At 46.7% G+C, this 26605-nt stretch overlaps 1 protein-coding gene across 1 annotated transcript in view; it reads right to left on the bottom strand.

Annotated features, from left to right (window-relative positions):
- The window catches only part of EFNB1 (ephrin B1), an 81815-nt gene that overhangs the window by 23412 nt on the left and 31798 nt on the right, over nt 1–26605 (bottom strand). The window contains exons 2-3 of the mRNA XM_081336555.1: nt 22449–22726; nt 999–1091 (exon numbers count right to left, since the gene is read on the bottom strand). Of these exons, the coding sequence (XP_081192681.1) occupies nt 999–1091; nt 22449–22726 (371 nt within the window). The remainder of the gene's footprint in view (nt 1–998; nt 1092–22448; nt 22727–26605) is intronic.

Raw genomic sequence — 26605 nt, 5'->3', positions numbered from 1 at the left:
TCACTTCTTCTTCATTAGTTTTCTATTGTTACATTTCATTAGTGTTTGATATCTGGGTTACTTTTTGTTTTGCTCAATAATACAAATTATATTCCTAGTCTCTACACCATTTTTTTTTGCCCACATCACTTCTGTAGGTCATGCGAAAGAGCCTCCTGGACATTAACACCAGCGCGGAAAGTCTTTTTCAGAGGATTTTCTCTGGCATCAACTTTCATGCGAAGTGAAGCAGGTGCAAGGAAGCTCTTTATTCTGAGGCTTTAAAATGGGTTTAACTCCTTCCCCCCTCCTTCTAATGAGGCACTGTGTTTTATTAAGCTTCCACTACCTGGTTAATATATTTTTTCCCCATAAGCTAGCTATATAAATCTTGAAAGTGAAATCAAAGCTACTTTTGAGGCTCCAATGTTGGAACCAGTTTTTGAGGAGCAGCTTTTTCCACTGAGGCTCTGCACCCCGACTTCTTCTGCTCTTGCGGAGGCTTCCCAGCTAGAACATCTCTCTTGCCTTACGTGATAGCACTGAAGGGCATTTCCAAGATTCCCCCCTCCTCCTACTCCTTTCTCTCTTTCCAGGGCTTTGTATTTTACAATTGTTCTCTGCTGCCTTCTGAGTTTTTATTTAGCTTCCTGAATCAAGGCAATTTAAATTCGCAAGAGGAAAAAAAGTTTCTTGATTTTGCACCATGCAAAGAGAAGCTGCAGCCAATCCCTCTTATCAAACAGGTGCTCCTCTATTTGGGACAAGGACCGAAACGAAGATGAGCCTCTGCCCACTCGGAAGGAGCAGTTTGGGGAAAGGACGGCTACGGATGGTACTCTAGGCCAAAGACGTCTAAAACGTGAAGGAGTTTCACAGTTGGCTTGTACTGAATCTTTCCAGGCCCCTGGGCATTCTGGGAAGGGCCAAAGTCATTCAGGGCCAAATGGCATTTTCTAGCATGACACAGAGGACCCACACTGGCCCTGGAAGGCATCCGGGGCACCTGCACAACTCACCCTGTCCCACTTTCATGACGATCTTCATGGAGCGAGTTTGGCAGACGCCACCTTCTCTGTTCTCCAAGCCCTGGAGGGACCCGTTGGACGTGGCTAGAAGGAGAGAAGAAAAAGGCATCAGGGCTGTGGGGAGCGAGGAGGGGCAACTGTGCCAAGCGGGGGGAGGGGGGACTCTCCACCCTCAGCGCACAAGAGGCCAGGCGAAGGGTGGGCCTTGCCCGGCTGCCCAAAGGGCCTGCCCCCTCCCCAGGGCTGCCGTGACTCCATCTGGGGAAGGCTGGCCCACGAAGCCTTGCTCTCATCCGGAGTGGCCCAACATGGTGGCCGTTCCCTCTTTAAGACACTGAAGTGGCCAAAGAGGCAGAAAGTGGGAGAGGAGCTCCATTTATAGCTACCCCTCCCCCTCCCCGCCACTCACCCCCCTCTGCCCAGGGGGCTGCCAGCTCTGCAGGTTGGACCAGTCCTGCCCAAACCGGCCGCTGGTCTCCAGAGCCTCACCGACCCCCCCAGCTCAGAGGCCCCCGACAGATAGAGATAAACAGACAGACCTTTATTGTTATTTCTTACTGTGGGCACAACGGCCCACACTAAAAATGAAATTTAGTTGCTTGCTTTCAAAAGTGTACACATGCATAACACACACTTAAACATGGTATATATAAAACATATGTATAAACCTTCACCCTTACATATAAATAACACATAAATATTAATCACTGACCATCTTGAATACCTAAAGGAAAGAGAAAGCTTTAGCGTTCGCAGGGTTTATTTATTTATTTATTAAATTTTTATACCGCCCTTCTCCCGAAGGACTCAGGGCGGTTAACACTGTATGGAACGAAACTATGAATGAATTTATTTCATTACATTGATGTGCTGTCCATCTTGTCCAGAGACAACTCTAAGCAGCTGAAACAGCCAGTAAAACTACTACGCATTAAAATAAGAAAGCAAAAAATAACAACAGTAATAAATGCTGTTCAAAGGCGAGGAGGAGGAGGAGGAAGAGGAGGAAACACAAAATATGGGGGGGAGGGGAAGAGGTGGCTCTTTCCTCATCCAGAAGCCACCTGCAGAATGGGCACCCCATTTGTTCTTTAGCTCTTTCGGAAGGCCAAACCGGGGGGGGGGCAGATCTCCCAAGATTGGGAGAAAGGTGACCCCCTCCCATTATGGAGACTCTGCTTGTCCTGCTGCTGTCAGGGCACTCACACACTCACAACCCCCATCTTTCTCTTCCCCCCCTCCCCCAGCAAGGGATTAGGACAGTGGGGGGGGGATGCCAAAAAGAGCAGGTCCTTTTGTGTCTCTCCCTCCGGTTAACAGGCTCTCTCTTAAAGCAGGCAAGAAGGAGGGGGGGCAGCTCCAGCACAGGGCCTGGCTGCCTTCTTGCCCCCTTTCTTCCCATTGTGCAGATTCGGGTCTGGCCTCCTCTGCTCTCCTCAGAACCCAACCTAATTAGCAGCGCAGCCAGCAGCCCCTGGAAGGCCTGGGGGGGGGGGATGAAGGGGCCCTGGGTGTGGAACAGGCAAGGCAGAGAGGGAGGAACTTCTCCCACCCCAACACAACAAAGATCCTGAAAAGAAGAACCCCTCCCCCATAAGAAGCCCCCAAAGGCGTGTTGGAATGGACCTTAGAGGTCATCCAGTCCAGCCCCCTGCTCAAGCTTCAGCGCCCTTAGTTTAAAGTAAGACGCAACCAGTTAAAATAAAATCAGGATGGAGACAGAGAGGCTTGCAAACAGGGCCACGAAGCCATCGGATATAAAAGGGAAAGCAATTTGGAGCTCATGGGTGTTACGCACGACAGCCACCCCTCGACAGCCACCCCTCGCTCGCCTCAGACAGTTGACTTCAGGAGGTCCTGCCAGATGCAACGTGGGTGCTTCCGATGACTCCAGATGACCACATCGCCTGTATTTCACAACAGGATCTCCGTGGGCACCCACCTACAGTATCTCTGGAAGGCATCCACTGAACTCCACAAAAAAAGAGAAAATGGGAAACATTTCACAAGATTTTGGCCTCCCCCTGCTACGGAGCTTTTGCAATATCTGGATTTTGAAAATAACGGCCGTAGTCCACCACAGGAGACCCTTCCACCGGCAATTTAAGAACACCACCCGAGGAGGCCTTGCCTGCTATTCCAGCAACCACGGAGCACAAATATTTGGCACATGAGGAAGGCATAATGGCGGTGCTTTGAAGGCACCAGAAGGGGGGTGCCAGGCCTGCTTTTTCCATGCTCCGGGCTCATCTCAGTACGGGCCTAATTTTAACTAGTGCAAATCCACATGTGCCAGACACACAAAGGCTGCTTCGTGCATCTCTCTTTCCCCATCTCTTTGAGCTCTCGGGCCCAGGCTGAGGAGAAATTTTAATTGGGGTTTTAAGTATACAGGGTCAATTTAATATTTTTTAATTTGGTTTTTTAACTTTTGTATGGTGGATTTTTTAATTTCCTGTAAACCGCCCTGAGTCCTCAGGGAATAGGGCGGTATATAAATGTAACTAAATAAATAAAATAAATAAATCTTCTGGGCAATTGTGGGGCAGAAAATGGCTGAAAAGCAACGAGTATCACCCAGTAATCCCGTAGAAGCAGAATCCAGGCAAAGATCTCCTTTCAATGTCATGTTTTGGATGGAGAAAAGGAACACCAAAATACAGTTTGGGGGCAGGGGGAGGTTGAAAGAAGACAACAGCTAGCCCCTAAAACGCTAAGTGAAATTGGGCAACTTTCTTTCCTCCCCGTAAATACAACTAATACAATTAAGGAATACACGGGTGTCAAAAGGCCAACCCCCCCCCCCAATATCTCTCTGTCAGCTTACTTTTCTCAGCCCCAACCAATCAGCTGGTCATCTTTCTTCTCTCCTTTTGCTTCTCCCCCAGCAAAAGCTGCTCCATTTTCAGAGGCTCCCAATTTAATATATTCTCCTCACTAAAATTTACAAGTCTGTGGACACCCCAAAGATACAGATCTACTACCCCATACCACAGTAGTTCACCCCAGCTGAGGGAAACCCATGCCTCTGAAGCCTTCTTGGCTTGCCCAGGTGAAGGGGGGCAGCTTGCCGAAACTCCTCTGCTCCCCACTTTGCCAGCAGCAGCAGGACCTCAATGGGACTTTAAAACACAAAGCCACACCACCACCTCTTCACATACGGGGACTGGACACATACAAATATTTATTAAATTACTATGCTGCCCAACTTGCTGTCCAAAGTGACTCTGGGTGGCTTACAGTGTAATAAAATAGAAATATAATTTTTTTTTACACAGGATTAAGTACAGATTAACAGAAACCACAGGCTCAAGCAGAGCAGGGGTGGTGCCTTCCCTGTCACTGCACCAACCCCCTCCAACTCAGAGTGGCCCCCATGGAGGCCCCAGGCCAGCCCCAGATCAGGTTTGAAGTCCTTTCCGGAAGGCCTAAAAGCAGGAGGGGGGAAGGATCAAGATGCTCCAAAGAGGGGGGTCAGCAGCAGAAAAGCTGAAATTCCTGGACCGTCAGGGTCCACAGCAGGCCTCTTCTGCCAGAACAAAATGGGTGGGCCGGTGGCACTTGGGCAGAACAGTTCCTCAAGTATCCCGGACCCATAAAGGATTTTAAAGATGATGATAACCAACGCCTTTGAACAGGACCTGGAAGATCAGCAACCAGTCCAGCTACTTAACAGAGGTGTTACAGGAGCCACAGGTGGGGCCTCCAGAATGGTCCACGCCACTGTGTGTTCTGAACCAACAGCAGTTTCAGAATACTCTTCAAAGGTTGTCCCATGTAGAGTACGTAGCAATAATCCAGACAAGAGATGATCAAGGAATGAGTGACTTGAGCACAAGATCCAGAAAAGGGCACAACTGACACACAATATGAAGCTGTGCAAAGGCTCTCTGAGCCACAACTGCCACCTGTTCTTTGACCAGGAATTGCAAGTCTAGGATAACCCCCAAATTATGCACAGAGTCTGTCTTGGGCAATGCAACCCTATCCAGAACTAAAGATGATAAAAGATCAGAAGGCCCTGCACACCCACAGCTCCTACAATTTATCAAGATTCAGCTAAAACCTGTGGTCCCCCTCCAGACCCCCACTCAGCTTCCAGGCATCATGAAAGGACAGTCACAGCATTACTTGGGTCACTCAGGATGAAGACATGAAGCTGAGCTGATGGTATCTCACTCTGTTAAACAGGAGTGGAGAGAGAGACTCCAGAGCCCTACAGTGCCACAGAGGGGCAGCTGTGGGCCGGACCTCTCGGCCCCTAATCAACACTCATTAGAACCAGCCTTGGAGGAAGAAATCGAACCAGCACAGCACTGTGTCGCCCAGTCACAAATCCCACGGTTGGTCAAAAAGGATACATGGTCAATGGTACCGAAAGAAGCTGAGAGGTCAAGGAGAGCAAGGACAGATGGACTATCCCATTCCTCTCTAGCCAGAGATCATCCACAAGTGCAACCAAGGGTGTTTCTGTCCCATAACTGGGCCTGAAACCAGACTGTCTCTCAGAGATTGCACCCTTTTTGTTGCCCATCTCTGGACTCGCTCAATCTCATCAATATCTCTTTTAAGTGTCCAAAACTAGACACAGTTTTCCAAATGGGGTTTAACTAAATGTTGTTCTTGTCCCATAACCGGGCCTAAATCCTAACCAGAAGGGGTCCAGATAATCAGTTTCATCCAGGACCCTCTGAAGCTGCCAAGCAACCACCTTTCCGAACACCTTCCCTAACAAGGGAAGATGGGAAACAAAAGTTGTCCAGGCAGGTGGGATCAAATGATGGTTTCTTAAGGGGGGGGCAAACCGGGGCCTCCTTAAAAGGCCCTGAAAAAGTCCCCTCCTGCAGGGATTAATTAATTACCCCCTGAACACACCTGCTTTCACCATCCTGGAAGGACAACGATCAAACTGACAGGTGGTAGATCTGACAGCGTCAAGGACTCTGTCCACTTCCTCAGATCCAACATTGTCAATCTGTACCCAGATAATGGGGAAGACCGAGTCTCCCCAGGCATCTCACATGGACTTGCTCCACACGTGGGATCTAACTAGGAATGAATCCAAGTTACTTTCTCCATCAGGGGTTGAACAAATTCCTCTGCATGGCCCTGTAGATGATCAGCGGGCCTTTCGGTCCCAGGAGGAACCAAGTGATCTGGAACACAGCCACCAGGCAACACTCTGTGGCACAATAAGGACAAAGAAATAATGCTGTTTCTCCGCTTTTATCACCACAAAGTAGGCCTTAAGAGCAACTCTAAGTCATGTCTAGTCAGAGTCATCCTTCATTTTCCTCAGTGGAGGAAATTTATCATCTGTCGTCCCTCTGCCTTCTTCCTATTTTTTATCTTTTCTTATTACAGAATAAGTCACCAGTTTAGTTTTTCTGTTTGCAGCAAAAAGTCCATAAAGGGTTTTCTAATAATTACACTTGTTGTTTTCTCTCTAATCAAGCAAGTTAACTTTGCCATTTCTGCAAAGTTTGTCAACTTCATAAGCATTCCTCCAAAGTGGGTATTTTGGAATCTTTCCATCTTTGTGTATATTGCATCCTGTTGCACTTAGCATGTACAAAAACATTCTTCTATGATTCTTTTCTAGTTAACCATCCATAAATCCCAATCAACCACCAAGCAAGCAAGCAGTTTACCAACACATACATACATACATACATACATACATACATACATACATACACACACACACACACACACACACACACACACACACACACACGGCACATTTAAGTACACATATTCCTCAATGGTTTGAAGCTAAAACGGCCTTGGGAAAAATGACTTATAATCCATCCCCAACATTATGATTAAACACAATCCCCTCAGTCACAAAATCCCAATTTGGGTGCCTGGCAACTGGCTTGCATTTATAACTGTTGCAACATCTCGCGGTCATGTAAGTGGTACAACGATGGAGTGGAGGAGAAGAAAAAGGAGGAAGAGTACAGATAAAATAAGTTGGCAATTGTGTGTGTGTGTGTGTGTGTGTGTGTGTGTGTGTGTGTGTGTGTGTGTGATATGTCATTTCTGAAGAACTGCCAAGGAAAGAAAAAGGGGACGGAGGGGGAGGAGGAAGAGGGAGGAGGGATGTCGGAAAGATAGTGGGACGTGCAGAGCGCACAGCTGAGAATGGAGGCGGCCTGGAAGAAGCAAAGGAATTTCAACACTTGCTACAAGAGGGGCTGAAACAAGTATTATTGCACCATTAACCCCAAGAGGTCAACTCACCATGGCCAACTGTCATGACCACCTAGCCACGGTTGGTTAAAAATTAAATTAAATTCCTTAATCTAAACAAAACATAACAGGAATTTTTAAAAAAATATCATGGAAAAAAGTCTGCAAAATATGGGCCGTGTATGTATTCATACCCATAGGAGACCCAAGTTATATCTGTACTAAATGTAATTGTAAACTAACTGAAACATTTTAGGAAAAAAATAAAATGAAACTTTAGAGATAAAGCAATGGAGACATGTCACTCACAGAAGGGGGGGAAAATCCAACCCAGTCCAGCCCCATTGAGCCAAACAATCAATTTCATTAGAAAGCTTGCAGGCATATGTTGGCGATAGGGAACTGGATCAGCAATCCATAGACGGGACAATAAATCTAGGGAGATGTGCTTGTCTCCCGGGAACAAAGATCAAAGTTGTAACGGAGGGATTTAGTAAAATAATTAAGTCCACAGATAATTATCCCTTCTTCCTCTTTCATGGGGGGATGAATGATACGACAAAGAGCTGGAAAAAAATTTCAGGAGACTATGAGCAGCTAGGCATGAAAGCCAAAAAGATGGGGACACAGGTGGTGGTGGTTACCTCTGTATTCCCCATGAAAGGTAGGCACCCAATGAAGGAACACAGAACTTTTGAAGTAAACCACCGGCTTCGGGGATGGTGGTGATGAGAGAACTTCGTCACGGTCTAAAATACCTGCATGGGGCAGGGGGGCTTCTGGCAGGGGATGGGTTAGCTCACAATAACTGGGAAGAATGTTTTTGGAAATCAACTGTATCACTACTCAGGGAAGCTGAACCAGCAATCTGTAGACCAGACAATCAAAAGAAACACCTGATAAAAGAGGAGATGTAGTTGCACTATATATAAGAAATAACTATACCTCTACAGAAATGCAAAAACAAAAAAACCCCAAGAATGAAAACGGAATGACATTGCTACAGGTGTATACAGTATTACAGAACACCCAACCAAACAGAGGAAATAAATGAACTTCTTGCTAATCAGTTAGCTAAGTTATGCAGAAAGCACACCACAACAATAACAACAACAATAACCACCCTGACTTCAAACGGGAGACAAATTCTGCACCTAGTGGAAGATCAACACTTTCCTGACAAACGTAGCAAACAACTTTGTCTCCCAAAAAGGTAGAGAAGGGAACTAGAGGGTCAGCAATACTGGACTTAATTTTCACTCTTGTTGTTGTTAGTTGCAAAGTGTGTCCGACCCATCGCGACCCCATGGCCAACGTTCCTCCAGGCCTTCCTGTCCTCTAATTTTCACTATCAGAGATTAAATGATAAAAGGGGTTGAAGTGACTGGAACCTTGGGGGAGAGTGACCATATGATATTGGAATTCAACATAATGCAGGCACAAGCAATAGTTAGAATAAAGTCAACTCGTGTCTTAGACCTCAAGAGAGCTGATCTCAACAAACTTAGAGAAAGCCTGAGAAGGATTCCATGGCTGGAAATCTTTAAGGGGAAAACAACTCAAGAAGTTTAAGAAATTCTGAAAAATGAGATTTCAACAAGTCCAGAAGAAACCAACATGGCTGCATAAAGAACACTCGGATAAAAAGAACAAAAATAAAAAGTGAAAAGAGGGAGACACACTAAATCAGAATACCAACATATAGCCAGGATTTGTAAAGATGAAGTAGGAAAGCTTAGGCTCAGAATGAACTAAGACTTGCAACGAATGTCAATAACAGTAACAAGAACAAGAAAAGCACAACAACAACAACAACAACAACAATAATGTCATGATTGAGCTGCCAAAATCATACATTGGAAGCTTTGGCAGAAGTCTGGGTTCAAATGCAGCAAAAATCACTGGGAATACCAAATTTAAAAAGTTCTTGAAAACGAACAGGTCAAGATCCTGTGCGACATTTCGGATCCAAACAGAAAGATCTCTTGCCCACAACACACCTGACATCACTACTGTAGAAAAGAAAAAAGTCTGGTTCATCGATATTGCAAATCAGGTGATGCACGAAGAGAAACAGCTAGAAAAAATAATGAAATACCCCACTCTGCAAATTGAACTTGAGCGATTGTGGAGGAAGAAATCAATGGTTGTACCAATAGTAATAGGAGCCCTTGGAGCAATGCTCAAAGGTTGCCTAGATACATGGAAATATTGAATTTATCAGACCTGAATGTCCTGATTTTGAAAAGAAAAAAAAAACCTTACTCAGAACTGCCTATATACTCAGACATTACCTTAACAGCTCTTAGGTCCTTGGTTAGGACTTGAACTGTTCTGTTTTTTTAGCAGTCCCAGACTGTGAATCAAAGATTAAATCTATTATTACTATTATTACTATTATTATTATTATTATCATTATTATTATTATTATTATTATTATTATTATTATTATTATTATTATTATTATTATTATTTCTTTCAACATGTAAAAACAAGAAAAAAGTCAAGAAAATGATTGGTCCACTAATGGGAGAAGACGGCAAGGAGGTAAAGGACCACAAGGAGAAAGCAGAACTGCTTAATTCATTTTTTGTATCTGTCCTTACACAACAGGGAAACTCAATCCAATCTACTAGGAATACACATCAAAACACACAAGAAAATGGTAATAAGATATCTGTCCACTCTAGAAAAATTCAAATCATCAGGAAATCCCAGAGTTCTGAAGGAATTGGCAGACATGATCCCAGAACCAGTGAACCATATCTTTCAAAGATCTTGGAGCACCAGTGAAATACCAGAGGACTGGAAAAGAGTTGATGTGGTTCCCATCTTCAAATAAGAGGTGGGGGAGGGAAGGATCCAGGAATTTACAAACCAATCAGCCTATCATCAATACCTGGGAAGATCCTGGAAAAGATCAGCAACGGATCTGTGAACTTCTAGAAGCCAGCAAAGTTATAACCAGAAGCCAATGTGGATTTGTCAAAAATAGATCATGCTAGACAAATCTTACTGCATCCTTTGACAATGTGACAAAATGGCTAACAGATGGAAACTAATCAACGAGAGACCCAACCTAAAACTTAGAAGTTCTATCAGTGAGAACAATTAACCAGTGGAACAGCTTGCCTTAAGAAGTTGTGGGTGCTCCATCATTGGAGGCTTCGTCTGGAATGGTACAGGTCAGGGGTAAGCAACCCCTCTTTTATGACTCGTGGACTTCAACTCCCAGAATTCCTGAGCCAGCACAGCTCAGCATGGAAACTCTCCCTTTCCCCTCAGCATGGCTGGCTCAGGAATTCTGGGAGTTGAAGTCCACGAGTCATAAAAGAGCTAAGGTTGCCTACCCCTGGTATAGGTTCTCCTGCCTGAGCAGGGGTTGGACTAGAGATCTCCAAGGTTCTTTCCAACTCTCTTATTCTGTATTCCATTGTTGTTTGGGTTTAGAGATATGGTCAAGACAGGCCTTCTGATCTACAGTACTTCTTCACGAAATCACATGCATGAATAGAAAAGCCTTCAGGGATCATTTAGTGCAACGCCTTGCTCTGTGCAAGAATCCACTGAATCCTAACCAACAAGTGGCTCACACCTGGAGCAAGGGAGACTCCCTCACTGTTCTAAGGAAACTGCACCTTCCTTTAACAGCTGTGATCATCTGGAAATTTCATCTACTCTTTGCTAGAATCTCGTTTTCCATAATTTCAACCCATTCTTTGTGTGTGTGTAGATCCTATGCTTATAATTCCTTGAGCGCCTTGGTGTCTGGCTTGTTTCACTTAGAGCAGGGGCGTCAAACTCGCAACGTCACGTGACGTGTTGGGGTGAGCGCAGTTTCACTATGATGCATCCGGCCCGCGGGCCGGCAGTTTGACACCCCTTAGAGCCTGTCCTTTCTACTTGCTCAGCCACCTACATATTTCCTTTACAGGAGTTCAATACCACATTTGGGATCCGAACAGTGCAGCAATTGTTCCAAGGGAATGCCTTGTTTCTGTTGATCGCACTGGCCTTTTTAGCCATTACTCTACACTGCCTGCTCTGGTTCACTTTGGGATCCACTGGGACCTCTACATACCACTGCTGCACCACATTGCCAACAATTCAGTCCTCCCACTCTTGAAGCAAAGCAATTGAAGGACTCATTGAGAAGAATTTCTTTCTCCTCCCTTTATGTAGATTGCACCCATTTACCATTCAAGAGACGTATCTCTGAGACCACTCAATGCACGCCAGCCTCCCTCCCAAGGCATTCAAGAGAGGCAGCTGCTGGCTGCTGATCAGCCTTTTGCACCCATTGGCGATGGCTTCCAATAGGTGTTGAGAGACTTTCAGGCACTCCTGGAAAAAGAGGAGGTACAATTCAGTCTCTTAAGCTCTACTTCACAGAGGAAACAAAACTCCCCTCTCTGAAAGCAGATGAGAAATGAGATGAGAAATGACAAGCCCAACGCTGGGCTAGCTAGAACATTAAACAAAGGCTGGGAATCTGGAGGTTTGTCTGAACTAAAATCCTGGAGTTCTGAATTGTGTTTTTTTTTAAAGGGGCAAAGCCACCCATGATGATGCGGAGGAGGGAGGGGGAGAGGAATCCCTACTATGCATTGTTTCTTTTATACCAGTGGTCCCCAACCTTTATGGCTTTGTGGACCAGCAGTGGGGGGGAGAGGAGATGGTTTTGTGTGAGTGGCAGGTACACGGACAGCTCCATTTGCACAAGCAGCAGGCACTTGCAAGGGTGTGTGAAACTCCATTTGCACAAGCGGCAGGAGTGGGGGCCCACCACTCGCACAAATGAAGCTTCATGCGCACACGCGAGTGCCCGCCACTTGCACAAATGGAGCTGTGCACGCTTGCCTGCCGCTTGCATGGCCCAGGTCCAAACATGCCGCAGCCCAGGGGTTGGGGACCCCTGCTTTAGACAAAAATGAGAGGGAAACGAGAAAAGAGAAAGAAAGAATCCTTAGTCTTTCAACCTGATGCAAACATAGATGGGGCAAAGCCTATAGAAATCAACCAAGCTTACTCTACACTAAACAGGTTTATTTTGTGGCTTTCCATTACTCTCCCTTTTGCAACTGGGAAAAGGCAAGTTTCAAGTCTTGCATTTGGATAGCAAGGGGAGCCATTTCTTTGGGTTCCATAATAAATCACCTCCCTTTGCTTATACATCCTAACGGTGTGAATTGCAGGGAGGAGGAATCGTTAATTTAAAAATGGGATAATCCAAAAGGCACTTCAAAGGAAAAGGTTCTAGGCTGCAAAGCAAAGGTAACTTTCTGCTCACTGCAAGTTCTGATTTGTGCATTTAGCTTTTGCCTGCATTCGTGTGCGTTAAAACATCTTGATCATTCTCAGTGAAAGCATAGCCTTCTGGAAGCCAGCAAGGAGGTGCCAATGTAGTTCTATTCATCAGAAATAAAAATCAAGGTATTTTTCAACCCAAACTACAATACAGCTGCCACCTGATGAGTTTTCAAACCATCCTGTCTGTCTCTGCCAAATTACATCTGATCTGCATCAAGCTTATTTAGCTAGTGATAGTTATTGCTTACTTCAACGGTTTCAAAATTGGAATGGATAGTCTACAAGCAATTTAAAAATAATTCCAGAACATTAAGATGAACTCTCTCATCTTAATGAAGCCTTGGGACCTCCTAATGCCAAGAGGGTGACTCATGGATCTGGTTGCAACCCACAGAAACCATCAAGATGGGCTGCTGCTGCTGAATCAGCTCTCAAGTTTATTTGGTGGGTTGACGCAGGAAAAAAAGACAGACGGGCCTTAGGTTCTGTAACCAACTTTCCTTGAAACTGACATCTCAGAGGAACACCCAAAACATCTGGAGGAAACCAGACTCTGATGAGGCTACTGATATTTCTCAGCATGGCCACATTATTTATGCTCTGTGATCAGAAGCTAGGCACAGACATAAGCAACCAAGTCTTTCCAAGCCACGATGGATTCCTGAATCTGAACCTTCACTGATCTCTGTAGAAAAATGTTCAGTCCCCTCACCCAAGTTGGAGATTTTGAGCTTCCACTTGAACTCACCCCTTTGCATTTTGCATAATTTCCGTGTTATATTCTATAGGCACAACGTACCAACGTGCTGGAAGGTATCACAAGAAGCCTTATCTTACAGCTATGTGGAAGGCAGAGCGACTGGAATTGTTCAGCCAGTCTTTAGATAGTTGAATCCAGAGGGTGGCCGATATTGTTTCGACACAAGGTTACCTAACCCACGTCATATGTAATGGATTCCTCATGGCTTCACTGCAGAACTTCTGCATTCTTTGCTTTTTGTTCTAAACAAATGTTACTGGGAGGGAGTTTAGGAAGCCTTGAAATGCAAGGTTTGCCTGCTTAAATTGGAGAGTCTCAATGTTCTCCTTTGAGCTTCATTTTACGAACAACTGAGATCTTAATGACCGGTTTGGTCCTTCCCGTCTCAACTGCTAAAGAATTCGGCTTTCTTCTTTAAAGGAAAACAAAATTAACCTTCTAGAAGATAATTTTGAACTATACTATAGAATCTAGAATTTTATAACAAAAGATAGTATTTTAATAATTGTTGAATGGTTAAGACAAAAAATATTTTTCTAATAATTGGTGATTTGTTAAGATGAAAACTAGACTTTACTGGTAAAATATAAGAATGTTTTGTAATGAACAATGTAAGTTTTGTAGACAAGAGAATTATTCTTTATTGAAATAGGGAATTGTGGGTTACCCAAAAATTAAGCCTTCTGCTGTATATTATTGGCTACTCTAGAGTATTTTATTGCAATTAGATAAAACTTAAAAACAGGATATTGATATGTATGTGAAAATATATTGAAAATTCTGTTAATTGACTAGGTCACAACTAGAAATGTATTAACTTGATTATTTTGACTATGTGATAACTAAGGGAATCACAGAGGGAATCCTTGTTGATGCAACCTGAACTATTTACAAACAACTTGTTATTTGTTACTTTGACTACCCAACCACCGTATTGCTTCACAAATACATGTACATGTAAATATTAAAAAATCAATAAAACTTGTATTAAAAAAAAGAATTCAGCTTTCTGAGTTGTGTTAGCACAAGCTTCAATAGTGGGAATTTGGCTGTGTTCATTCCAGCTCTGTGTTTTAAGGCAGGATCAAAGGACTACTTGCTTCCTAGCAAAACAATAAGACCCAATTATCCCTCAGGCAAGGAAACTTCCAAAACCGTCCAAGACCAATTTGGGCAAAGCAGACCTTTTTAGGAGCAGCACACAACGGATTAAATTCCGAAGCACAGAACAACCCTCCAGGAGAGCTTTAAATCAGTGTCTTGCACCACCCTGTTGCTGAAGTTCAGCTACCCACAAGCATGACACAAGTGGAGGGACGGCTTACATTTTTGTTCATGTCTACCATTATAGCATAGGGGTGGCTAACAATCATGACTCCTAAGAGGCCACATTCCAGACCATAATGGACAAGGAAAACTTCGGCAATGCCCAGAGTATTCCTCTTCAGTTGCATTTGTCTCTTAAACACCACAATCGATCCATGCTCTCTTTCTGACTCCAGCCCACACTACGCCAGGGGACACCAAAACACGACATCACCCCACACAGAAGATTCCTCCTTCTACTGCACATAAAATACTAAACTGCTTACTGAACATACTGAACCAGTGGCCTCTGGTGAGCACTGATGATGCTACCTAGTTTGCGTAAGGAAACGTCTGCAAGAAAACCATCAAGCTCAAGAGAGCACCAAGGACCCCTCATGTCAACCCTGAGCTGTAAATGTTCTCCTTTATTAGCAGTGGCCTCTGCTAGGGGGAGGTGGGAGCCCCAGTGTCCTAATACAGCCGTGCGTCAATAGCACATTACGAAAGGCTTAGGTCATAGCTTAGCTTTTCTATCACCCATCACCCCAGATGTCCATACTTTGAACTATCAAGCAAGGCACTGGGGGATATCCTGGGGGCTTGACCACATGGCCCTGCTGAAGCTTTGGTAACATCCTAGAGTCAAAGGGTGGTCGAGGCTCTGGACAGGATAGGACCCGTGTGACCACTCTTCGCTCTGACTCTCCCTATGGTTCACAGAGGAGTTGCAGGCTCTGAAAAGGATTGAGAGACCGAAGGGCCGTTCTGACTGGGCACCACCGGATTTAAGGCCTACTTAAGGCCTACCTCATCATTACTTCTCTTTCCTTGTCCACAGAGCATCACCAGGTGGCCTGTTCCAGGTCAGCTGGTCCCTCCTTGAAGAGGAGGACTCAGGCGATCGTTTTCAGGGCTGTGCAGAAGAATTTCTTCAACCCCTGACGGACAGTGGCTCAGGTTCATTCCCAGCTGGAACCCACGCACGATGCGGGTCCACGTGGAACGCCATGGAAAAGTCTTGCCCAGTTATCTGGGAGCAGTCCGATCCTGAGGGCCTGATGAAGTGGACAAGATCCCTGGTGCCATCAGTGCAACCACCTCTCAACTAGATCTTTCTCCCTCCTGGATGCTGAAAGCCTCCAGGACGCTGACTGCCAGGTGGGTTCAGGCAGTGATAAATTCTTCACTACAGGAGGGGATATTTCTGGGGTCCTTTACGATACCCCTGGTTCGCCCCTTCTTAAAAAAAAAATCTCCCGATCCCATCTGCCTGGACAATTCTCATCCAGTTTGTCACCTTTCCTCTTTGGGGAAGATGGTAGAAAAGGCGGGTTGCTGGCAGCTTCAGCAGATTATCTGGACCTCTTCCAGTCAGGATTCAGTCCTGCTTCTGGCACAGAAACATTATTGGTCACACTTGGTGATCTCTGGCAAGAGTGGGATGGAGGCAGTGGTGTCTTTGACCTCTCAGCAGCCTTCAATATCATCGACCATGGTAGCCTTTTGGGCCACCAATGGAGGCTGCGGTCGGGCGGCAGTTTTAAGCTGGTTCAGCTCCTTTCTCCAAGGCCAGTCCCAACTGGTGTTGATGGGGAGTGAGAGATCCAGCCCATTTGTGTAGTGCCACAGTGCTTTGTACTCTCTCCACTGGGTGAGCTCATCTATCACCATGGGTTGAGGTATGACATTTTACATCTCCGCTGCTGGTGATGAAAATGATGCTATCCCTGTCCTCTTGTGGTGCCTGGAGGCTGTGGGGGCAACAGACTTCAGCTGAACCCTGGCAAGATCAAATGGCTTTGGGTAAATGGAGCTTCGGATCTGGAACATTAACATATTTAGCTCTGGATGGAGTTGCACTTCCTCAGTCAGGCCAAGTCCACACCTTGGGGTTCTCCTGGACTCATGACTCCTGCGCAAAGAGCAGGTGGCAACTGTGGCTAGGAGAGCCTGCGCAAAATCTCGTGTTATGCGCTGGTTGCGCCATTTCCTGGATTGGGAGCTCCTGCACTGAGTCACTCAAGCCCTAGTCATCTCATGCTTGGAGTACTGCAAAGCTACCCTTGAAGGGCATTTGGAAGCTACAAATGGTGCAGAATGCTGCAGCATGGGCAGTTTTGGGACCCCTCGAGAGGCCCATGTTACACTGCTGCTCTGTGAGCTGCACTGGCTGCCAGTTTCCTTCTGGGTGCAATTCAAGGTGTTGGTTACCACTTTTGAAGCCCTGCATGGCATGGGTCCAGGTTACTTGAGGAACCGTGTGACCCCAATAGGAGTGGTCCATCCCACCTATGCTGGCAAAAGGGGCATGGTACAGATCCCGTCAGTGAAGGAATTCTGGTTGATGGGTCCAGAAGAGCCTTCTGGGCTGTGGCTCCCACCCTCTGGAACCTCTTACTGCCTCAAGATGGGATCTGAAGACTGGCTCTGCCAGCTGATGCTTGACAGATGAAGACTCTGCCTCCACCCATGCGCATCCTGCTCCCTTCCTCCATCTTTTTAATTGTGCTTTATTACTATTATTAGGAATATTTATTTTTCATGGTATCAGCATTCGCCCAGTCACCTTGAAACGAGATGGGCAGCAAATGAATTAAAAAAATAAAGAAACAATTAAGTAACCAGATGGTCAAATCCAATCCACAAGTAACATATTGCTCTTACCTAAAAAAAATGTTACCAGAATGCAGAAAATGGAAGTCTATTATCATTATCCAATTGTGCTAGTTTTATTTTGCCCTAGCTGGCAAAATGCCATAGAGAACACCTGGGTCTCTGGACAGAGGTGGAGAACCTGTGATTCTCCAGCTTGCTCAACCAAATACCTCTTTGGCATTAGCCAAAGTTGGTCAAGGCACCTGGGGTTTGTATTTCAGCTGCATCAGTAGAGTTAGAGATGCCCCTCTGGATAGTAGACCAGGGGTAAGCAACCTTGGCTCTTTTATGATTTGCGGACTTCAACTCCCAGAATTCCTCAGCCAGCATGGCTCAGCTTGGAAACCTCTCTCTTTCCCCTCAGCGTGGCTGGCTCAGGAATTCTGGGAGTTGAAGTCCACAAGTCATAAAAGAGCCAAGGTTGCCTACCCCTGTAGTAGACTAATCTTGTCGAGAGAATTCAGCTGTTCACAAGAAAGGAATTGGAGGGCCTTGGAGGATCACAAGTGAAGAGGAAGCAACAGTGTGGAATGGGACAACCCGCCACAGCCAACTTGCCGCAGGACAATTCAACAAATAAAAAAGTTACAATTACTTTCGAAGGAACCCATGGCCAATAATAACCACATAAAGAAAGTCAATCCAGAAATACAAGAATTACAATAATATCAACAAAAACGTGGTCACCAATAATAAAAGTAACTGAATGAAAGAATTAGTATAGCACTGAACTGTCCGGTGGCGAGTTATCCTAGACCAGGGGTAGGGAACCTCGGCTCTTTTATGACTCATGGACTTCAACTCCCAGAATTCCTGAGCCTGCTCTTCCTAATGTGGCCTTTAAATGAACATGCGGGTCATTAAGCAGAACATGGGAGTACCTCATGGGTGGGGGAGGCTCTGGGAGGCCCACCTAGCTAGGCCTGTAAAGGAGGCAGACAAGCAGCAAAAGGCTTGTCTTCCCCCTCCCCAGCATGGAAAAAGAGCCCAGCCAGATTCGGGCCCAGCGCCAGCCACATCCAGAGCAGCTTCCAAAGACGTCTCCTTGCTTGGCCGAGAGAAGCCCCAAGGCTTGGAACGCCAGGGAGGAAGCTTGGCCTTTTGCAGAAGAAGGAAGCCACACTTGTGGGCTGGGCCTCTGCCCCGATCCTCCGCAAGCTCTTGCCAGGCTCTGGGGAAACAGGGGCGCTGTAGCAGCCACGATGTAGGAGATGACCAGGCTGAGCCCGTCGTGAGCATCACCTGTCTCAAGTCTCTTCATGCCCTCAAGAGATCCAAGTCCAGCCCGACTTGAATTCCACCGACTCTCATCTCCTGCCAATTTGCTTTGAGCATTACTAATTTAAATTTTTGCAGAGTGACAGTGTGGAATAAAGTTGTACTCATTTGAGTAACCATGGTTCCCGGTTTCTTATGCTTGACACGTAATTTTAAAACATGGTTGTATATAGTTTCTTTTTGAGGTGGTGGTGGTGGTGTTATGTCATAACTTTGAATGGCCATTAAGTGAACAGTCATATCTTGAAGACTACCTGTACTGAGATCAAGAGAAATCCTTGGTTCTATCTAGTCTGCTTTGGTCTGAGCACACCTCATCTATTGTATTCCATTATGGACACCTCATTTTAAAGACACTGACATCTGGTGGATCATGTCCAGAAATAAGGAACCCAGACAATTAAGGAAGGAATAAGGCATTATATGTGTTCTACCCATGTAGCATGGAGAAGTGTGTAATGTGGGAACACAGGACAATTGCCTTCAAGCATCTGAAGAGCTGACATGTAAAGAATTGTCCAAAATTGTACCTGAAGGGGGGGGAACCCCCAATGAATTTAGATTTTTAAAACATCTTTTCGCCTGGACACCGGGGGGGGGGGGAAATCCTAACAGTATGAACTCTCAACAGAAGAAACGTCCTCAGAAGGTGCAGATCTGCCTTTGCGGCAGATATTGAAACCGAGGCTAGGTGGGCATTTTTGATGATGTTCTACTAAGGTCCCTGCACTGAGCTGCAAGGATTCTTCCAACCCTTATGCTTCATAATCTTAAGATCATCTGGAATAGGTACCCGAGGGCTGCTGCCCCACCCCAATCAAAACACTCCCGTCTTACTTGACCTCAGCCTTCAAGCCATCAAAGCCCAGTTCAGGAAAGCCTTGGAAACTGCTGCCTATCAAAGGAGAAGTACAACACGGAACAAAAATCTGAGCATTAATATTAAATCGGTTGAATAACCTATTCCCTTCCCTACGAACGGATGACCCGCTCCCGCAGTGCTCACTGCACCTCCTCCCTCTTTCTGCTTCCCCCCAACCTGTTGCCCTGCTCTCCACTCATGTGCCTCAGTGACTCCGCTGCTGCTCTGGAAGCTCTTTTAAGCAGCAAAGGAACGGGTCTTGTTAGAGACCGAGAACTGAAAGACTTCATGCAGTGGGGAAAGACAGCTCTCTGAATTAGAAGAGCTGGTGGAACCCTCTGCTGAAAGAGCCAAACAAGCATCTGCTTTCAATTCCCTCACACCCTTTAAGTTCACAGCGGGACTAAGGGACAGCCTGGAAGGAAATTCTGGTCCAAGTCTGTAATTTATCTAAAAGTTGTACGTGGTCATTCTTAGCTGTCCTGCCATTTTGAACTCTTCAAAGAGAAATTAAGGCCAAACGAGTCCATCAACATAGGTCCGCTCGGTGGAGGGTGGAAACGAAGGAAAGATTCCCAAAGCCACACTGGTATTCTGGAACAATCTAGACAGGGCAGGCCCAGAAAACAAGAGGAAAGAAAGCCTGTTGGCATCCAGAGCCCCAGCTGGAAGCATTCCGTGTGTCCTCCGTGGCTATATAAAAAGCAGATGTAGCAGAAACCAAGCGATTCCTTCCCCAAACCAGTGAAATGAGAGAAGTTCATTGGGAGGAAGGATAAGCCAGGCCGGGCCGGAGGTTGCCTGTCCTGCGAACAGGCCCTCAGTGCCAAGGGCTGAACAAAGACTTGAGCCTAAAACAATCCGTCTTGCCATATCATTAGAGGACCTCCTGAAGTCAGCCAGAGGAGAGCCAGTCAATCAGTGCCTCCTTTTCAGCCTGCATGCCCAACCAACAATGCCCTTCAGCATTTGACAAATAACACAAATATGACGTTAGAAAGAGAAGTCAGGAGCCAGCAAGAAAACATTTGGAGACAAAGGCTGCTTTCCTGCTCCAAAGATCAATTTACCTACCTACGCTGTATACTGAGCTAGTACTTGTTACTGTTATTCTAATGATAATAGTACACCCTTTGCTTCCGCTGAAATCCTAATTAAATTGTCAGAAACTGCAATATTTTGTTAACCCACCTCCCATATGTGAATGGGCGTGTTCTGAACACAGCGGTTCTTGCATCTAACTAAGTGGAGTCACTCCACAGTGACTTCTTAATTTTTCGCCTAATTTAAGTGAGTGCATGTTCTCCTCTGAAGCCCAGTGACCAGGCATTCATAAAAGAAGCTAATAATTTGGCTGTGGAAATGCCGTGAATTGGAAGTGAAATTGGGACGGGACGAGCGGTACAGCCAGCCAAGGGATCATCCATGCCTCTCCCACAATCAGAGCAGAAGAGAAAAAGCTCTTTGCGGACAGACAGATGGAGAGCTGGTCCTTTCCAAGGGGATATATACTCTGTGACTCTTCTACTGCCCATGCGATACCCCAAAACTAAAAGAGATCCCCCAAATTATGTTAGCCCTCTGAGATAGTCCAGACAAGAAGCAAACTATAAATACTAAATCTTTATTCTAACATTAACCAAATCTTGTGAGACTGGAAGTGTTTTTCCCCCCTCCCTCTCCATTTTATTCTCAGGAGAACCAGGGAGGGTCGTCCTGAAAGATTCCCCTTGCCCCCCCCCCCTCTCTGGGGACGGTACACACCGCAGCTCTTCCTTCTGCCTTCCAAAGTCATTTCCACAAAACACCCTTGATGTGGAAAGATAGGGAAGAGGGGCAACCTCTGGGGCAGGGGTAGGCAACCTTGGCTCTTTTATGACTCGTGGACTTCAGCTCCCAGAATTCCTCAGCCAGCCATGCTGAGGGGAAAGGCAGAGGTTTCCAAGCTGAGCCATGCTGGCTGAGGAATTCTGGGAGTTGAAGTCCACGAGTCATAAAAGAGCCAAGGTTGCCTACCCCTGGCCTAGGCCTTAGGCCGCTTTATGGCTCGCGGACTTCAACTCCCAGAATTCCTCAGCCAGCCATGCTGAAGGTTTCCAAGCTGAGCCATGCTGGCTCAGGAATTCTGGGAGTTGAAGTCCACGAGTCATGAAAGAGCCAAGGTTGTCTACCCCTGCTCTGGGGGAATGGAGGGGAGGGACTTCTGTGAAGCTAAAAAGACACACTAGCTGATCCCGGACAGGTTTGTTACATTGAACAGGTGCCCCAAAGGAGGAACAAGCAGCATCTCCCACGCCAGCTCCTCTGTGCAGCTCTGAAATCTCTGGGCTGTTTTTTCTACAAAACAGCTCGCTAGTCTCGCATCTCCCAGACTAAAAAAATGCCCTTCCAAGAAATTTCGAAATCAACAAGCCAAGGGAACCGCTCGATTCTCCCGAAGAACCACAAATGCTCTGTAGCTACAGTGAAAGCAGGAGAGAAAGAGACAAAAATTCAATGCCGGTACAATGTAAGGGTCATCGAAGCAATCACCAATGATGTGCAGAGAGGACTTCTAACCAGGAGCTTGCTTTGGTTTCAATCTCTGGATCAAAATCATCAGAAACGCTCCCAACACTCAGCAAATGGACTCTTGACTTTGCTTCCCGTCTCCCTTCAGGCTTTTTCTCGAGGCTTTAATCCAGAACCCTTTTCCAGACTTAAAACCGCCTCTTGCTCTTGGATGTGACATCTGCCCGGGCAAACGTCAGGTCAACAGCACCCTGGGCTCGCCTGCGGAGAATCAGGCAGCCGAGGAACGTTTATCCTTCCTCTTGTGCATCCAGCACAGCAGCTACTTTAAATTCAGAATTTTTCCAAACAGGCATGGGTAACAAAATGGCTCCACACAGCAGCTAACAACTTGTAACTGAACAATACAGTGTGCTTCCTGGTGGAAAGAGATTCTCTGGGTGGAAACGGGGGGGGGGGGAGGAGGGAGGGAGAGAGAGGGGGAGAGAGAGACTGATACTCTTCTCAGGAGTCTGCAAGAGAAAGCCAACACTGAGGGAGAGGGAGATGGGGGGGCACTCACATGTGATAAAGTAATCCTGGTGTCTTTTGAATTCCAAGCCCATATAGTTGGGGCTGAACTCCTGAAATTTGATGGTAAAACGGATTTCCAGCTCAGGCCTGTTGCAGGTCACCAACACGTTAGGGTCCATGACGGTGCTGCAGGACTCTGCTTGCTCCCGTTTCACCAGGTATAACTTGTAATATTCATAGGGTTTGGATGGATCTCCCTTCGGACAGATTATGTCCAGCTTGTCCCCAATCTCTGGGTAAAGCACCAGCCCTGTGCCAGACACGAACCTGCAAAACATGGAAAGAAAAAGGGAATCAGCACAGAATGAACTTATTGTGTTTATTATGACCTAACACTATAGTTGTTACATTCAGCAAATACCTGCATAAGGAGAGCATCAATGCAACTGCTGTATCAAAGTACTAGATCTGCACTCCCAAGCGCTGCATTATTTGTTTCCTGCTTTTATTATTTTTACAAATAAGTCAAGGTAGTGAACATATCCAACACACCTTCCTCCTCCTATTTCCCTCCAACAACCCCCGTGAGGTAGGTGGGACTAAGAGAGCGCGACTGGCCCAAGGTCACCCAGCCAGTTTTCATGCCTACGGTGGGACTAGAACTCACCACCGTCTCCTGCTTTCTAGCCTGGTGCCTGAACCGCTAACCAAAATGGCTCACATCGCCTTCCCTGTCTGGGAAAAGGAACAGTGCAGTCCCCTTAAAGACCGGCTGAAGACGGATGCTCGTCCCTCAGTTCTGTCCATCAACAAATCTTTAGTGGAGACTCCATTTTTCCATTAACACCTTATTCTTTTCCACCCAACTTAGGATAAAAATGAAAGTTGCCATCCCCCTGCAGCAGCCCGACCCTTCCTCCACTGGCCGTCTCCACTGGCCTGAGGCCTGCTCGGCGTCTCCCTTTCTTTCTTAGCAGGCTGGTCAGCTCCGGCCTAGAGCCTCCTTAAGGCCAAGGTTCGGTCCAGTCTTCTGGCATGACAATGACATGAGCCGGACAGAGGCCCTAAGGCCTAAGGCCAAAAGGATGCAGGAAATGGACTGGCTTTGTGGGTGAAATAGATTTCACGTCCCTCAGAAGAGAAAGGGGCTGAGGAAATGTTTATTTCTCCTGCCTCAGCTGGGAACCGGCTCTTCATTCTCCACATCAAGTGGCAGGGAGAGGGAGAAGACTGCAAAGCTCCATTGCTTGAGAGGGGACGAAAGCCCCCCCCCCATCCTAACGTCCTTTCTAAGGGAGACGCCGTCCAGCGAAAAGGGGCATTTCTGCATGGACGACCCCTTTCATTTTCAAGGGCTCTGAGAACAATGTGATGTGTTATTGCTAACCTTTATTTTGGAGAGTTAAGGACGGTGCATTATTTGAAGATGCCAAAGTTGTCCAGCTAAAGGCCGGAGAAGGTTCCAATAGGATGAAAGGGGAAACCATTTTGAAAAGAGAGCGGAGAAGGCTCTCCGCCCCAAAGGTGGCAAAAAGAGAAGCAAAGCTCCCCTGTTTAACAGGGCAATGGAGCCATCCCGAGAAGAGAAGCAGGGGAGAGCTGGCAACCAGACAAAGGGCAGCACGGAAATCAGAGGAAGTTGGGGGGTGCCTTTCATCCCCACAAAGCAACCAAAGGACTGCAGGTCTGAGCAGCATTCGCCAAGGCAACTGGAGTGGGCAAGGGAGAGGGGAAGCGTCTGTGGAGGTGAAGGGCACCGACCAGGCAAAGGCTGCAGAGTCACTGCTGTCCAGGACCGACGCCCAAGGGATGTGAAACCTCTTTCTCCAGTAGGCCTGTAGTGGTGGCGCATGGGCATCCCGGTGCCCACTCTGGACAAGTCTCTCCTTCTTCCCCTTGGCTAGAAAGCCCAACCGTGGGTTCAGGGCTGCTTCCCAAGACAAAGAAGGGAGTCAGCTGTTTCTCTTCCCTCAGGAGTTATTCCGAACCAGCTGCCTCCTTCCTGCTGCACGAATGCTGAACTGTTTGTCCTTTTCACAAAACTGTAGGAACTGACCTTCTGAGCCTCATTCTGGTCCCACACCCTAGATGCCCACGTGGACACCACAGTATGCTGAGCTACCTGGCAGGGCTCTTTGAACGGTGCTGGTGGCCTGTTTAGCCCAAAGCTGGAGGCCAGAAGCCACCCCTGCAAGCTCTCCTCCCTTCCAGCCAACGGCAGCTTGCTCCGAAGTTTGCAAGCTGAGCTGCCCACCTAGCCGGAGGGAGGGGGGGTGGCTGGTGCTCCCCCCACCGGGCTTCTCTTCTGTGTCTCCCAGCTCAACGCCATTGCGGAGTCTGCCAAGGGCAGCCCGTTTCCCTGCCAAAGTGCTGTGCCCCATTTTTTTCATTTCAAGTGCATCTCTTCCTGTCTTTGTCTGTCTATGTTTCTAAACCTAGAATACTGACAAGAACAGAACTGATGAATGCAGCATTTGTTTTGCACCAGAACACTAACATTTCATTTGAAAATTCCATTTCATTCTAATTTTCCCATGAGAAAATTTGTTTTCTTTCTAAAGTTGTAGATGAATAAACGTAGACTAAGACCGTGATCTTGAATTACTAGAGGGGGGGGTCTCTTAATGACCTCTGAAGAAGGAAACAGCCTGACGGGTCAAACACCTGATACCCCACCAACCTGCCTTCTTTGCCCTCAAGACTCTCATTTGATTGCCTCAGCATGAAAACTGCCCAAATCCTAAGTAGTACCAGGAGCGAAGAATCCCCCGGGTGGTATCCAAGAGCTTCAGCAGGTACAACATGGGACCACATGGCTGCGAACGGATACACATTTAGATGGCCCAACCTCTGTGGTGCCAAATCTGCATGGGGGACCAACTGCTCCTGGCCCCTCCCAGGCCCGAAGCCTCCATGGCTGCGGACCGGGAAGGTCTTTCCTTGCCTTTTGGAAGGGCTGCGGAGCTTCTTAGCCTCAACTCCCTAGACCAGGGGTAGGCAACCTCGGCTCTTTTACGACTCATGGACTTCAACTCCCAGAATTCCTGAGTCAGCATAGCTGACTCAGGAATTCTGGGAGTTGAAGTCCATGAGTCGTAAAAGAGCCGAGGTTGCCTACCCCTGCCCTAGACCTTTAAGAAAAGAGTCAGGAGGGGGTCTGTTTAGAAGGCCCTATTTTAAACAGGGGTCTGTGTGTCTGTGTGTATGCGCACGCATGTGCCCACGCACCTTCGTGTCAGTCTTGATTCCTGACAAGTGCCTGGACCAGCCCCTGCCATTTTCTTGCCGGCATTTTTCAGAAGGGGCTCTTCCTGCCTCCTCCTTTGCAGGGCTGAGAGAAGTGACTGGCCCAAGTCATCTTGCTGGCTTCATGCCTAAGGAGGGATTTGATTGATTGATGATTGATTGATTGCAGGGGGTACCACCAATCAGGCCCCAATTTTGAGAGAAAACATTGCTGCACTTAGGAGTAAAGAAAATGGCAACCAATTTGAGCATTTAATGTAATTCGTATCATATGTTCTCTAGGGGGGGCCTGACTTTTGGTGCACCCTGAATGTACGAATGTATGAATATGGAAGCGGGGGAGATGGAAAGTCAGGGGAGAACACTGAAATGCATAAGCAGGTAAATGAGACAGGTGTGCATTCGTGTGTGGGAGAGAAAGAGAGAGAGAGAGTTAATTAGATCTTCCCAGGCCTGGATGTGGAGCTCCAGTATTCTGCATAGTTATTTGCCACTCCCCAAGTTTAGTGTAACTGGCATAAATCATGCACAAGAGTAAAAAAGAGCAGCAGCAGAATAAACAGATCAAGGTAAATTCTGAAAGCTCTCAATTAGTCAGAATTAACCTTTCTTAGTAGAGCAGACCCTAGAATTTGAGGGCATCACGCGGTGACAGCGCTGCCCGGAATCGCTTCTACTTTCTCTTGCTCTGCCACAGAAATGGGCCACCTGGGTGAATCTCAACTCGCGCTTCATCGATCGTGGACAATGGCAAGGAATGCTGGCTGGTCAGGGTTAGGTGAGGGCCGTCTGCCCCTGCTCCCTTCTGGAACTAAGGAGGCCGCAGGGGGGCGGCAGGAGCAGGGCGGGCTTGCGCAGCAGATGGGCACCACGGCCTCATGTGAGTTTCCTGATTTCGCTGCCACCTCCGTCCAAATGAGAGCAAGCCTCGACAGAGCCTGATGCTCAACTAAAAGAAGA

The sequence above is a fragment of the Vipera berus genome (assembly GCF_964194415.1).
Source record: "Vipera berus genome assembly, chromosome: 11".
In the NCBI taxonomy this organism is placed as follows: Eukaryota; Metazoa; Chordata; class Lepidosauria; order Squamata; family Viperidae; genus Vipera; species Vipera berus.
The sequence above is the reverse complement of the archived record's forward strand: the minus strand, read 5'-3'. Positions and strand labels throughout refer to the sequence as shown.